Raw genomic sequence first — 16,197 nt, forward strand, 5'->3', positions numbered from 1 at the left:
TTTCAAATGCCAAAATGTCTTCAAGGGAATGTGCCCCAGTGGTACTGCACCATGGAAATAGTTCGCTGGTTGACATCCCAAGGGAGATATTTTCTTGTCAGATCAGAAACATCAAGCTCTACCTCTGGACTTATGATAAATATGCCTAGATGTTCCTCATTTGTTATGATATCTGTCTTTAAGAGTGGAATATTAAGTGTTTATGGGGTTTCCAAAGGACCCTAATTGTCAGTGGTTAGTGGTAAGGTGAAGTCTCTAGCAGCTGGATATTTGAAGGAACAACGTAAACCAAAATTAAGAAATGGAATTTTTCTATATAATTTTGTGGAATGTATCTCAGAACCTTGGTGGAGTTGACTGGTCAAAGCCCAGGACGCCGTAGCAATTTTCGATATTTCTTGCTCTCTCGTAGCTAATGTAAAGTTCAATAAGAGCAGCAACGCTGCAGAGGCTCAGCTAATTAAGCGTGTATTTGAGAAATTTGTTTCGATTGGCAAGATTTCTGAGCATTTCATCCATTTGCGTGTCCGTAGAATATAAGACATAAGCGGGATAACGGTACCGTTTCCTTTCCGCCTATCTCATTTACCCTTGCCTTATGATCCTTGTTAGCATAGATAGTTTGTTATAATAATAGCAAGTTGTAAAACTTTTACTCGTGACTCCCTACAAACTCCACAGTAAAGACTCCCCTTGGTGAATACTTAGTCTTCAACATAGCATGAGTATAGTCCTAATCTTCCTCGTCGCCAACGAATCCTAAAAAGCTTTAAATCATCCCAAGGCCTTCGTTTCTTTAAGTATTTACAGTATCAATAGTGATTTTATCTATGATACCTTCAGATTGATATTCAATGTTTACAAATAATGATGATTTCTCCCATATTTATGCTTTTGTATCGATGTACATTGCTGACCAGGAGTTTCATTGTAACGGCGGAACATCAGTGTAGTGAACAGCTGGCCGATATGGGCGTTGTTTTGCTACATTGTTTAATTTTTAAAGAACAACCTTTTCGCACGCAACTATTATTGTAGAAGCGAGCAAACATGGGAATAAGTGGGAGAGGGGCTGGGTTAAGAATGGTTGGATTGTGAATGTTTAAAAAATATATATGTATATTTCGAATATATGGCGCTCTGTGCAACTGCGGTAGAAACAACAGAAGTTTGAATAAGGTGACGGCGTATGATGGATGTTGTTCTGCTGCTAAGCGACATAAGCAGTTTTGCTACATCTAAAAGCTGTTTCTCTCTCCAGTAACATTACTGCACCCACTTATAGCTCATTTTGAGAGACAGTTTTCTAGAGAGTAGATTAAAATGCCACAAATGATGGAAACTACAGAATTAAAGTAGAAACTTGCATTAGTTATGTAGTAATACACACTGGCCGTTGTATTGGTCACGCCGTCATATTTTTATTTGCTTTGTCGAACAAATGTTTGGGTTCATGTCCTCGGTGGATTTGGATTTTTAAAATTGGCCAAGATTCCTCCTCCAGTGTCTATCAACTAAATTGTCGAATTATTGTATTATGTGATTTTGCAAGCCGTATGGAATACTATAGCATATGATAATTAAATATTTTGATTTGTTTGAGTTTTATGTTTCATGAATTAAGTTACAGTCATGGTAGCACAATAGGGAAAAGATAGTACGAGTCATCAACTATGATGGCTAATAGGGTATACCGCTTGAGAGCTTCTATCTCAGCTATATAGCGACCTCGGAAAGTTTGTCAGTAAACTGTGGTACGACATCACCAGGATCTTTGTAGTAGCTGCCAACTCGCACAATATATCTTATTGCTTTGCGGATCATAAAACTCTTCCAACTAGAAGATGAAAATTTTTGCCGTGATGGTACACACGAGACTTGTATAACTGCTTATCGTTTAGTGATAACGCTATTAAATTGAATAGCATTGAATAGCATTGCGTAAACATCAGAGCGGAAAGATCTTTTCAACGGCTCTCGATTATTTACTTATTTTCTGTCTTTTGTGCATTTGTTTGGCCTCATTCTGAGGCATTTAACATTATCCCGTGAAACAGGAGGATTTTATTACGAATTTGGCATATCACATTGAAGTATTTGAACAAGTTTTTCAAACGATAGAAGTGCCAAGGCGCCACTTGGCGCCAGGCTATATCTCACAAAATGATTACCGGATCTGCGAAAATGCCGCCAAATATTTTCGTGTTGAAAACAAATAGTGTAAAGCTTGTTGATGCTAATTTTAATTCTAAGGATATATTGAAGTCTTTGGCATTGGATCTTAACGGTAAAAAACAAAGAAGATGCAGAACTTATTCAAGAAACTGGATTAAAAATAGGGAATGAGGTATGTGACAATCATGGGAGTGACCAAAACCACAATAACCGCAAGTGTTTTTGGAGTCCCAATGTACATTACCGATGATGAAATTTGGGAAGAATACGGATGTAGATTAAGATCCCTATGGGTACATACATATTACGAAGACTACCCCAACATAGAAAATGACATTAGATACGTTAGGCTCGAATTACCAAACAGTGTCAAGTATCTACCGTACGCAATCACTATAGAGGGAACTCACTTAAGATTAAAGCACAATGGACAATCACGGGTGTGTAATCTCTGCTTATCAGATGATCACATAATGAGAGAGTGCCCACAATACACGTGTAGAGAGTGCGGTCAACAAGGGCATTCAAGGAACCGTTGCCCTGAAATCCTTTGTTACAAATGCAACAAGCTGGGTCACACGAGTTATCACTGCGATGAAAAGGACGACACGGAAACAATTGATGAGGACACAGAAATCGAGAACCCAACTGACAAGCCAACGACTAATGAGGACACAGAGAAGCCAACGACTTATGAAGCTCAGGAAAGTGAATCGAGACCTGAGAATACTGGGGTATTAGCAACAGATAAAGACGAGGAATGTATATTAGTGACCTAAAAGAGAGTAGTCAGCAGCCTCCTGTAAACAAAACGGAGCTAAAAGAGAGAAGTCAGCAGTCTTCAGTAAAGAAAACAGACCAATACCACGGTATTGAACAGACCTAGGACCGAGTCAACAGTTATGGAAGGTAATGCTAACCTGACCCAGGCCCAACGTCACAACCACCAGGCGATATCATACAAGGGAAAGGGAACGATCAGAACACAAATAACATTTAAATTATCTTACCAAAATTCAAAGGATAAATTTCTTATCGACATGGTCTACAGACCACCTAATGGTTCTTTAGATGAGTTTAATGATAATCTGGAAAATATTTTCAATATCATATCGAATAAAAACTGTAAAACCTACAGAATGGGTGATTATAATATTTGATTTATCGAATGCAATCAAATCAACTACGTTTGTAAATATTCTCTATTCGAACGGATTCATCCCTACAATTACTGTTCCAACTCGTATTAGTAGTATTACTACAAGCCTGATAGATAACATCATTACAAATGATGACTCTACGATTACTTCAGGGGTTCTCATCACTGATATAAGTGACCAGTTTCCGATATTTCTGAAAGTGGGAGGGAAGAAAACAAGATCTAACAACACAATCTATATACGTAATTACATGACAACATAAACCGTTTTACTTCTGAAATGTGGGACACATCTTGGGATAATGTTTTAAACGAAAATGATGTCAATTCTGCTTATAATACTTTCTTTAATTATCTCAGTTCAACTTATCATAATTGTTTTCCTATTCGCCAAATCAATCAAAAACAGCTTCGTAGAAAGAGACACCCATGGATTACGAATGGTATTATGACTTCCATTAAAAGGAAGCACAAACTTTACAGACGTCAGTTGAAGTCTCCTAGAGTTACGAACAAGTCTATGTATACAACCTATCGCAATAAGCTTAAACAAGTAATTAGACTTTCGAAAAAGCTCTACTTTGACAATGAATTTAATGAGAGCAGAAATAACACAAACCATACATGGCGTACCATAAATGAAATGTTGCACAATAACATGAAAAAATCATCATATCCTGCTGTTTTCAAAGATGGTGACCAAGAAACCAGTGATGAAAATATCATTGCGAATAACTTCAACAATTTCTATGTAAATCTTGGACCATCGCTTGCTAGTAAAATAAATCACAAAGGTGAATCACAAAAAACCATCCATGATAATAATAGTCATTCAATATTCACATTCCCAGTCACAGAAGAAGAACTAATTAAAATCGCAACTTCCAACTTGAAACCCAATAAAGCAGCAGGATATGATGATTTCAAACCTGGTATTACAAAAAAATGTTATTCCTTTTACTGCTAAGCCATTGACCAATATATGTAATTTATCATTTAACGTATTCCCAGATGAACTTCAAATGACAAAGGTTATACCAATCTATAAAACAGGAGATTCAAATGTATATGAGAATTTCGACCGATTTCATTGCTTTTCTGTTTTTCTAAAATCATCGAAAGGCTTATGTCCAATCGCATATTTAATTTTCTTAACCAATATAATATTTTTTGTAAAGAACAGTACGGCTTTCGACCCGAACATTCTACTGAACTGGCTTTGGCAGATGCAGTTAACAGTTCACATACTAGTATAAATAATGGCAAAAATTGCATAAGTGTATTCCTCGACCTTTGACACGATCGATCATACCATCCTTATCAATAAATTATTTTCATACGGCATTAGAGGAACTACTCTCAACTGGCTTGAAAGCTATATTCCGAACAGATATCAGTATAACTTGTATAAAAACTCTAGATCCGATCTTGCTAAAATTCGTTGCGGCGTTCCACAGGGTTCAGTCTTAGGTCATTTGTTATTTATTCATGTCTCCAAACTAGCCAAAATCATTCTCTTTGCAGATGACACCGGTATTTTCTTCGAGAGCGACGACATAATCACATTATCTTCCAACGTCTCAATTGAATTAAATAAATTTTGTAATTGGTTTTCAGCCAATAAATTATCACTAAATGTACAAGAAAAGTAATTTAGTTGTCTTTTATACTCGTAATGCACTTATTTGGAATAAAGATATATGTATGGACGGGAAAATAATTGAGCAAGTTTTTACTACTAAAAAATTTAGGTGTAAATATTGATTGTAAACTTAGCTGGCGCAACCATATTTCAACTATATGCAGTATAATTGCACGGAATGTTGACATATTATATAAGTTGAAATGTTATCTATCGGAAAACATACTCAGAACACTATACTAGACCCTGATTGTCCCACATATCACTTATTGTTCCATTATCTGGTCTAGTACATACAACACCAACCTTAACAATCTTATAATTCTCCAAAAGGCAGCCATTCGCCTCATATCACACTCAGCCCTACGTGAGCACACCAGTCCCCTATTAAAGAAACTCAACTTACTAAAATTGCACGATCTCATTAAAGTTAAGCTTGCATTATTTGCCTACAAGACATGGAATGGATTACTACCAGCTGCCTTTGATTATTTTTTTAACCAGTAACAGAGATTAATCAAAGCACGAGGCATGCTAATCATGCCCACTATAATCTCTACAATACCACCTTTGGAACTTTAAGCCTTCAACACCGTGTAAGAAAACATGGAATCTTCTAACAACGGATTTAAAGAGTAAAAAGTCAGTCACATCCTTTAAGAAGTGGTTATGTAAGGAAATAATAGCTAGTTACTGACTACTACCAAATTATACCTGTATGTAATTACTATATATATATATTGAACATTTAAATTGTATTATATATATATATATATATATATATATATATATATATATATATATGTATTATATATATATATGTATTATATATATATATATAAATATATATATATATATATATATATATATATATATATATTTTCTTTCTTTTCTTTCTTCAAGGAGTCTTCCACATTGTTAAGCTTTTAAGCTTTATGGAAGACTTCCCACCACTTTGTACTTTTGTGGCAAAACAAAAAAATAAATAAAATATTAACCCACGAATTTATTTTTTACCTTTCATTTTAACATCCAGGAAAAGCAATTGAAAAATTGAAAACCTGTATGAAACATTCTGTAACAACTACTCGCCATGTACCTATGACATAGGAGCAGCGGGGTTAGGGGTGTTTACAATGACCCTCGTGGTCAGCTAGTATAGGGACGGAAGCTTAGAAATAAAAGAAACATACACAAATCAGTAAGCAGAAACATTTATATTAGGGTTACGACTGGCTTCTTTATTCAGTAGACATAGCAACCACTCCAAGACACATACAATCAAGGAACAGCGCTGGTCTACTATTAACTCTACTGTTTGTGTAGAAATCTACACATCAAGGAACAGCGCTGGTCTACTATTAACTCTACTGTTTGTGTAGAAATCTACACATCAAGGAACAGCGCTGGTCTACTATTAACTCTACTGTTTGTGTAGACTGTTTGTGTAGATATTGTGTACACTGTTTGTGTATTACATCATTAACACAAATAATAACAGTTGGAACTCAGTTTGTGTGGGTACAAATGCACTATAGCATTCCCACAACTTTAAACTGGTCAAATACGAAATACTTTCTCTTGTAGTTCGTAACGACTAACGACTATGAATAACTAGCAAAATTAATAAACTTAGACATATGCGCTGCCATTCCGATCCAGCGTCTTTTAGAACGTTCGGGCAACCATTGGATGGAGTACCCCGTCCCTAGGTAGTATGTACCAGCTTTTATATGGACGACCGGGGTCTACGAGTACTAACCGGCGTCTAATTGCCCAAGGCCATCAACAGTGTGTAGCCTATAACAGAGTCTGAATAATCAGAATATACAGTAAGACCTGAAGACATATGAAATAGTTTTCAACTTTCTCTCAGGAGAGGTTAAGGTGTTGCATCCGCTTGTATTGGCAGATGAGAGATCGATCAACTAATTTAACCGAACTATAGTTGACCCACTTAATAACTTAAAGAAGCAAAATAATATAACCACAAACTAAAGAAATAATAAGTAAACAAAGCCATGAACAGTACATCCATACCCCTGTAGATGTAATGTACAACTTAACAACTGTAGGGAGGTAGTGACCATAACTGCATGTGCTAAACTATCTAGAAGTGACATATGGCCTTGTAACCTCTCACAAGCAGCAAACCAGAAGTGATAAACAAATTATTATAAAGATAATAGACAAGCTATGTACAAATAAGCCAGTAAATGGGACAGGCCTATACATGATCTTTAGCCGCTTAACAACAAGATCCTGAAAACAGCAGGGGCATTACCCCTATATGTAAAGTACCTAACACATGAATCCTTGCATAATACTACAAATTGATAGTTCATAAGGCAGTAACCGTAGATACAGCTATAATTCAGCCTAATTAGCAGATCACTTATACAAAACACATCAATACAAGTTTAAGACTAAGGTACACGGACAACTGCCTTAATATGATTTCTCCTAAGTCTAAATGAACAATACTATCCATATACAGTATCTTGTCCATTGTGGTTCTGTTACCATGGTAACGGAAGGTACCATGCACATATATCCTCATGGATTCAAAGAATGCAGCTCTAACCCACAAAATGTTAAGGTACTGCCGTAACGGGGGTATGGCAGAACTTGTTAGCAATTATAATGTAAACAAAGTGACCTGGGTGATCACTACTAACAATAATGAACAGCATATTGAATATAAATTAAAATAATGTGCACCATGTTAACATGTCACACTTAGCAAGCCTTAATATAATGTTGCAAACTAGGTAGCAGCAAAATATGTACAGTACTCTAGCCACCAGCGAATCCTCCGGCCACCAGCGCTGGATTTCTTTTTAAACAGCATTCGAAAGAGAGCATAGTTCAACATCACCTCATTGTACATCGGGCGCTGGTGCGACGAGGGTGACGACAGTAGCAATGTGACTGACGATGCAGGAATATTTAATATGCTTGAATCTTCTGGCGTTTCCGTTTACGCTAGTGACAGGTAGAAAAGGAGGAGGGAGTTGATTCTGATGAAGTGAATAATCATGAAATCTAAAGCCTAATTGTTAACTGAAAACAAGATTATGACAATATTACTTCAATTGCGTCGATTTGAATGAAGCGGTTGTTGTAGCAAGCATAGTCTTTACGGAAACTATATATATATATATATATATATATATATATATATATATATATATATATATATATATATATATATATATATATATCAATATTATAAGGAGTAAAAGGATACTACATAATATTCTTCTCATGAAACTATTTTCTTTCGAATGAACGTATATTTAGTAATTATATTAGTACATGATATTACGACGTTTTTGTAATGGAAATTTTGAATTATATGGCTGCATGCAATGAAATGTAATGAAGTAGCCCATAAAATACTACTTTGTTCCATTTTGTGTACGCTTTTGATAAATGTCTGGGTAGAAAATATAAATTAATTGAAATATGAAACTTCTCGTTAGTTTCAACTAAATGGTTAAGCAGTGAAGAACATGTCAGGCAAAGGGATTGCTTTGTTAGGTGGTCGGTGCTTTGGTGCTTTGGTCGGTGCTTTGGCTGGTGGTCGGTTGGCCGGATTTACAACATCTCCATTTGCAGGTGGCACCACATCAGGTCGGTTTACATCCTAAATATCGAGAAAAAAAATTGTTATGAAATGTACATTACGATCAAGACATGCACAATGGTATCTAAGAAATACGTTTCTTAATTGCCCTCTGCTCCTACGGTTTATCCTTTAAAATATATATATATATATATATATATATATATATATATATATATATATATATATATATATATATGTATATATATATATATATATATATGTGTGTGTGTGTGTGTGTATATATAGAAGTATATAAAATGTTCCATATAGAACACGATAGAGTGCTCAATTCCACGTTATGAAGAAGACCGTAATGTAAATTTCGATGTTTGCAACCAAACCTCTACTCAGAGTTTCATGCTTACTAGCAATCGTCAGGGGGTGTACTAAAAAGCTATCTCTCTTTCATCTTAATTTTGACTTTATTTTGGGGGTGTTTTGTTTGGTGTCTGCAGCTTGCGAGGATTTCTGATCTTTTGTTCAGGAGATTAGAGCTAGAATAATCTATTATTGCTAGTTTCTCGGCCTGGCATAGATTACAAGAACCTGGGCTGTTGATCAATGTGTTTGATCTCCTGACAATGGACCGGGAGATTTGGAAGGCTCTATTACTTTCTTTTAGAGACCAAACATGTTTTGAAAGCTCAGTTTCTCCGTGGTATTTCTTCAAGTTTTTGTGGTTATTAAACCTTGTTTTGAACTGCCCTCCGCACATACCAATATAAATAGACTTAGAATCCCAGCAGTCACTTTAACCCCTCATTTAGCGAAACTGTAAAGACAAACATTGGAAAAAACTTTTTTGAAGTTAGTGGCCAAGCACTTTCCCCGACACAGGCACATCAAATATTCAACAAAAATACTCTCAAATTAAGCTACAGCTGCATGAGAAACGCAAAGGCTATTATCAACAGCCACAATAAAAAAGTTCTATCAAAGGCCGTTGAAAATTCACCCAAGCATGGATGCAACTGCAGAATGCGAGAGACCTGCCCCCTCGGAGGAGAGTGCTTGACCCCCTCCATATTATACAATATATTATACAGTATATATATATATATATATATATATACCACTTATCACCTAGCAACCCTATCAACGCCCATGAGTACATACGTAAGTACCCGATCACATTATTATCTCAAACGGTCACAATGGAATTTAAAGAGATTCCCACGAGGAACAGGTCAGTTTGGCATTTACCCTTATTGCACTGGACTCTACAGAGGGCAGTAATAGTTGTTCTCACTTCTCCATTTCTTATAATGTGACCTTGAGAATGTAAAATGCAGTTGTTTAACCAAGTCCTTGTATACCAAGTCACCAGTCATCATTTTCATCCTAACAAGTGACGAGTCGTTTGATTTTCTCGCAATTTAAGTCAAGTCAAGTCACAAGTCAATGTTTCTCCAGTCATGTCAACTCACAAAGCATGTAATTATGTTAAAGTAAAGTTACAAGTCGAATAAAAAGCAGCTTAGGTCAAACATCACACGGTTAAGGTTCAACTAGGTGACGCGATGCCGCGGTTCTGTTAATGGACGTACATCATTGAGCTCCAGCTAAAATGCTATAAGGATAGTTAACATAACAACAGTAATAATTTTGCGGATTGACGGCACCTGAAGTGTATTATAAAACAGACACTTCTCCTTCCCTTTCTCAATACAAATATGAGAACATGACTATATTTCAGTAGCGTGAGCAAGATTTCAAAGGTGGTGGCGCTAGGGTAAATCCAAAGACTTCCCCGAGTGATTTAAATATGAACGTGAACCTGAATAAAAGAACCAGAATAGAATCAATTGTTTTTTGGAAAGAAGGGGTGCTGTCCTGTGGTTATTGGAGCTGACTCCCATGTTGGGTGTCAAGTGGTCTGTCCCAGAAATAAACATGAACAAATTAGACCAATGTTGCGTATATATGAGAAGCTCTAAATGCAAGTTTGTGATAATAAATAAGGAAAAATTCAAATTTTCATCGACTGATTTAGTTGGGATCTGAACCACTATGAGAGGACTAAAATCGAAGCAAGGACTTTTCTTCAAAGAGGGAGTACTGCCATTGGGTCATTGGAGCCAACTCCCGTGTAGGTGGTCTGATAGTTCTTCCCCTTCAACACAAACCACACAGAATTTAAATGTAAACGTCAAATGTTCACTCTGAAAGATATTTACACTATAAATAAGGTTCTGCATACACAGCTCTGAACACGAGGTTGTACTATTAAATAGGTGTAGGTGGTCTGATAGTTCTTCCCCTTCAACACAAACCACACAGAATTTAAATGTAAACGTCAAATGTTCACTCTGAAAGATATTTACACTATAAATAAGGTTCTGCATACACAGCTCTGAACACGAGGTTGTGCTATTAAATACTTTGTGAGAGATTGAAAGTAGTAGTGGTCTAAACTTTCCCATCTGAATGCAAAAGTCCTGTATGACGATCAGAGGTGAAGGTGAAAACATGAGAAAGGATGAAAAATCACGATGCATTACTCAAAACACCTTGAGTGACTACAACTAATATTAGTACGCAACCTATGTACACCTAACTAAAATTAACACTACCATTTATATCAATAACACCATAATGCATGGACTCAATTAAGCATAAATATGCAACATATTCCTTAATACCCATCTTAGAGTAAAGCTTAACACGCTGTTCATTCATTCCCAAAGTTGAAGGCATGATAAAACATTTGCCATTGAATAGTAATGGTGTAATATCGTCGGTTGGACAATTCTCTTTTCTCGTTACTACTTGGTGCAGTGAAGGACTGCTAGATGATATGCTGGTGTCAATGCCAACTCTTTTGCACATCAGTACTAAATTCAAACATATCACCAGATTGAAATATCCTAAAATATACTGACAATTGCTCAACTTTTTCTGAACCACTCGTACAATATACAGCATGCGTCTTCCTTTTCAGGGGATCCAATATAAGTGTCAGTGTCTGAGCCTGAGAGAAGAGCGGAGAGGTGGCAGAACGGGAGAGTGCACGTCTGCAGTACCTGAGGTCCCTGGTTCAAACCTCGGTGTCGACACTGACGTCAATTTTCACCCGCTCCTTTCTCGTGGTAGGAAAGTGGCTACACGTGGGAAGCGGTACTCACGTCCTTCGGAGGGGACGTTAAATTGCGGTCCAGGGAGCAGGACTACACACCCCTGCCTCGTTACTTCAGGGCACTATTCAAAAAAGAGAAGGCGAGATTCGCCGGTGTCCTTCCACGCACAAAAACTTGGAACCTCAATAATTTCCGACTAAGGATTTCCTTAGTCTGCTGAAGCACCTTCGGTGGTATGGCGGGCCATCAGTCTCTTATCATGGGAGATCGACTTATACCGATTCAAATCGACATATACCAGTTTCCTTCGACTTATACCAGTTTCAAGCAGCTAAAATTGACTTCTACCGATTTAAATCGACATATACCAGTTTCATTCTACATATCATCGATTTAAATCGACATATACCAGTTTCATTCTACATATCATCGATTTATTTTACTTATCATCGATTTAAATCGATGATAAGTAAAATAAATCGATGATATGTCGAAGTAAACTGGTATAGGTCGATTTAAATCGATGATATGTAGAATGAAACTGGTATATGTCGATTTAAATTGACATATACCAGTTTCATTCTACATATCATCGATTTATTTTACTTATCATCGACTTATACCGATTTAAATCGACATATACCAGTTTCATTCTACATATCATCGATTTAAATCGACATATACCAGTTTCATTCTACATATCATCGATTTATTTTACTTATCATCGATTTAAATCGATGATAAGTAAAATAAATCGATGATATGTAGAATGAAACTGGTATATGTCGATTTAAATCGATGATAAGTAAAATAAATCGATGAAATGTCGAAGTAAACCGGTATATGTCGATTTAAATCGATGATATGTAGAATGAAACTGGTATATGTCAATTTAAATCGACATATACCAGTTTCATTCTACATATCATCGATTTAAATCGACCTATACCAGTTTACTTCGACATATCATCGATTTATTTTACTTATCATCAATTTAAATCGACATATACCAGTTTCGTTCTACATATCATCGATTTATTTTACTTATAATCGATTTAAATCGATGATAAGTAAAATAAATCGATGATATGTCGAAGTAAACTGGTATATGTCGATTTAAATCGATGATATGTAGAATGAAACTGGTATATGTCAATTTAAATCGACATATCATAGATTTATTCTACATATCATCGATTTATTTTACTTATCATCGATTTAAATCGATGATATGTAAAATAAATCGATGATATGTCGAAGTAAACTGGTATAGGTCGATTTAAATCGATGATATGTAGAATGAAACTGGTATATGTCGATTTAAATTGACATATACCAGTTTCATTCTACATATCATCGATTTATTTTACTTATCATCGGCTTATACCGATTTAAATCGACATATACCAGTTTCCTTCGACTTATACCAGTTTCCAGCAGCTGAAATTGACTTCTACCGATTTAAATTGACATATACCAGTTTCATTCTACATATCTTATGGCGGGCCATCAGTCTCAAATCATGGGAGATCGAATTATACCGATTTAAATCGACATATACCAGTTTCCTTCGACATATACCAGTTTACTTCGACATATCATCGATTTATTTTACTTATCATCGATTTAAATCGACAAATACCAGTTTCATTCTACATATCATCGATTTATTTTACTTATCATCGATTTAAATCATGTCAATCATCACCGAAATCGGGATTTGGAATATGTTAATGAGCTAAATCGATGATATGTCGATTTAAATAGGTATATGTCAATTTGAGACGCTAGAAACTGGTATAAGTCCACGGAAATTGACTTCTACCGATTTAATTCGACATATCATCGATTTAAACTGGTAGATGTCGATTTACATGGACATATCATCGATTTATTTTACATATCATCGATTTAAATCGATGATAAGTAAAATAAATCGATGATATGTAGAATAAATCGATGATATGTCGATTTAAATCGACATATACCAGTTTCATTCTACATATCATCGATTTAAATCGACATATACCAGTTTACTTCGACATATCATCGATTTATTTTACTTACCATCGATTTAAATCGATGATAAGTAAAATAAATCGATGATATGTAGAATAAATCGATGATATGTCGATTTAAATTGACATATACCAGTTTCATTCTACATATCATCGATTTATTTTACTTATCATCGATTTAAATCAATTATAAGTAAAATAAATCGATGATATGTAGAACGAAACTGGTATATGTCGATTTAAATTGATGATAAGTAAAATAAATCGATGATATGTCGAAGTAAACTGGTATAGGTCGATTTAAATCGATGATATGTAGAATGAAACTGGTATATGTCGATTTAAATTGACATATACCAGTTTCATTCTTCATATCATCGATTTATTTTACTTATCATCGATTTAAATCGATGATAAGTAGAATAAATCGATGATATGTCGAAGGAAACTGGTATATGTCGATTTAAATCGATGATATGTAGAATGAAACTGGTATATGTCAATTTAAATCGACATATACCAGTTTCATTCTACATATCATCGATTTATTTTACTTATCATCGATTTAAATCGGTAGAAGTCAATTTCAGCTACTGGAAACTGGTATAAGTCGAAGGAAACTGGTATATGTCGATTTAAATCGGTATAAGTCGATCTCCCATGATTTGAGACTAATGGCCCGCCACACGGTGGAACATAATACGAGGTATATGATATGATGATGACCCTGAGAGAAAGAGAGATTGAGTCGTTCACTTACCACTCGATCGGATTGCTTCACACTACCTGTAGTCTCATCAATGCAACACGTTAGACATGACCCGAATATGCAGGCAATTAATTCACACGCCAGTATTCCAACGAGTAGGTTTGAACCGGCACCTTGAACCTAAATGAGAAACAAATGGAAATCTAGTATGTTTATTTCAGACAAGAACAATCAAGTTTGCAGTATCATTAGTTTAATTTAAAACCGAAAGAATCTATCATGGCATCAAAGTTATGATCATCGCAGTACTGTACAAACGAAAATCATCACATTATAAAAACAATTTCGCAATTGTTAGGAACAATTTTCATTCTCTCTAACTTTCCTTACCAGATGTGACAATTGCGCATGAAGAATACATGAGAATCCACTCGTAAATAACGCAAGGCAAGGATTCGGAAGCCTATATTCTGTAAGAAAGAGAAAAAAATTTCTTCTAAACGTTGCAGTGCAAAGTTGACATAAAGTGTGCAATTGAAAGAGTTAATAAAGGCAAAAAATGATATGATATGTTGTAGACGTTTAAAAACTTCCAGTACAATGCTGTCAGCCCGGTTGTATATCTATGCAATTTTAACTTTTGAGAAATGCCCCTATAAAGGGATGTTCCCGTGAGGAGTACTGTACCGCTTTTAGTTGAAAACACCATCGCCGTCTTGTTCTGAATGCTTGATGGGTTTGCTGGAACTATAATTATTTGATTGGCTAAAACACCATTTACACGAGGAATTGGATTAACAGTATTGTAACGGCAAGTTAGTATTTACAGTTGCACGCTGTCCGCTATTGACTACGGTCAAAAGTTATACTGTGAGGAGACGGGTCAGAGTAAAGAGTTACATATAGCTTACATAGAGAGTATCAGTTTCGCACTGGAGACCGGAGGATGCAACGATTGGTAAATATGTTTTCTTTATCTGGGTGGAGATCATATGGGCTATTTTGTATCTATGTAAGAATCTCGATTGGTAAAAGATATTTATTGCAAAGGGTAATATGTAGAGTAAATTTATAGGCTGCAAATGGTAGATGCATTCGTATTCCTGCAAACTGTATTCTTTGTATTGTTAACAAATTAGTGCAATCGTTAAACTGTTGTAGTATTGTATGAATATTTTCTATATAGTTCCGTCTATTTGTGATAGGGTTTGATAGTTCATATTTGTATTTGTTTTTACAGTGAACGACATTAAAGTCAAAAGGGACAGTCAGTTCAAGCGTTGTTATTTTTCGTTATCAGTGCGAAATGAGTCTACAAGTATATTGGTTGTAGTCATCAATGGAGAAGTGGTGTGGAGGACCTCCACCAAAAAAAGAAATGAAAAGTTAAGACTCCAAAAATGACTCCATCATGAGGCATGTTTGGACTAGCTCTACAGACAAGGAACTACTTGTGAACACCAGGATGGACGGTATTATTCTTCCCGAATAAATGTAAAACTCCCCCTCCCACCCCACCTAACTAAACCATTTTTCTCAACCAGCCAGTGGCCAGCTCTCACCCCTTTTCATACCCCACTGACAATAGGTTGAAATCCATGATGAAAGTACTTTTCTACGCGAGAACCTTATCTTAAGTGCGTTCTTTGTGGTATCTGACTCTCTCTGTTTATGCCCCAATCACACATTTATATCAGGAGACCATAAGAGCTTACTGTAAACACGAGTTGAATGATTCACATATGAACTCATATTCAAACGTATGATCTATATGCCCCTTTCAAAG

General features: G+C 35.6%; 1 protein-coding gene across 1 annotated transcript in view; it reads right to left on the reverse strand.

Moving 5' to 3' along the window:
- Positions 1-8,166: 8,166 nt before the first annotated feature.
- Positions 8,167-16,197, reverse strand: part of LOC139962537 (uncharacterized) — a 27,482-nt gene continuing 19,451 nt past the window's right edge. The window contains exons 4-6 of the mRNA XM_071962617.1: positions 14,802-14,881; positions 14,463-14,591; positions 8,167-8,625 (exon numbers count right to left, since the gene is read on the reverse strand). Coding sequence (XP_071818718.1) covers positions 8,476-8,625; positions 14,463-14,591; positions 14,802-14,881 — 359 coding nt within the window. The 3' untranslated portion in view covers positions 8,167-8,475. The remainder of the gene's footprint in view (positions 8,626-14,462; positions 14,592-14,801; positions 14,882-16,197) is intronic.

This window comes from Apostichopus japonicus, chromosome 21, assembly GCF_037975245.1.
Source record: "Apostichopus japonicus isolate 1M-3 chromosome 21, ASM3797524v1, whole genome shotgun sequence".
In the NCBI taxonomy this organism is placed as follows: domain Eukaryota; kingdom Metazoa; phylum Echinodermata; class Holothuroidea; order Aspidochirotida; family Stichopodidae; genus Apostichopus; species Apostichopus japonicus.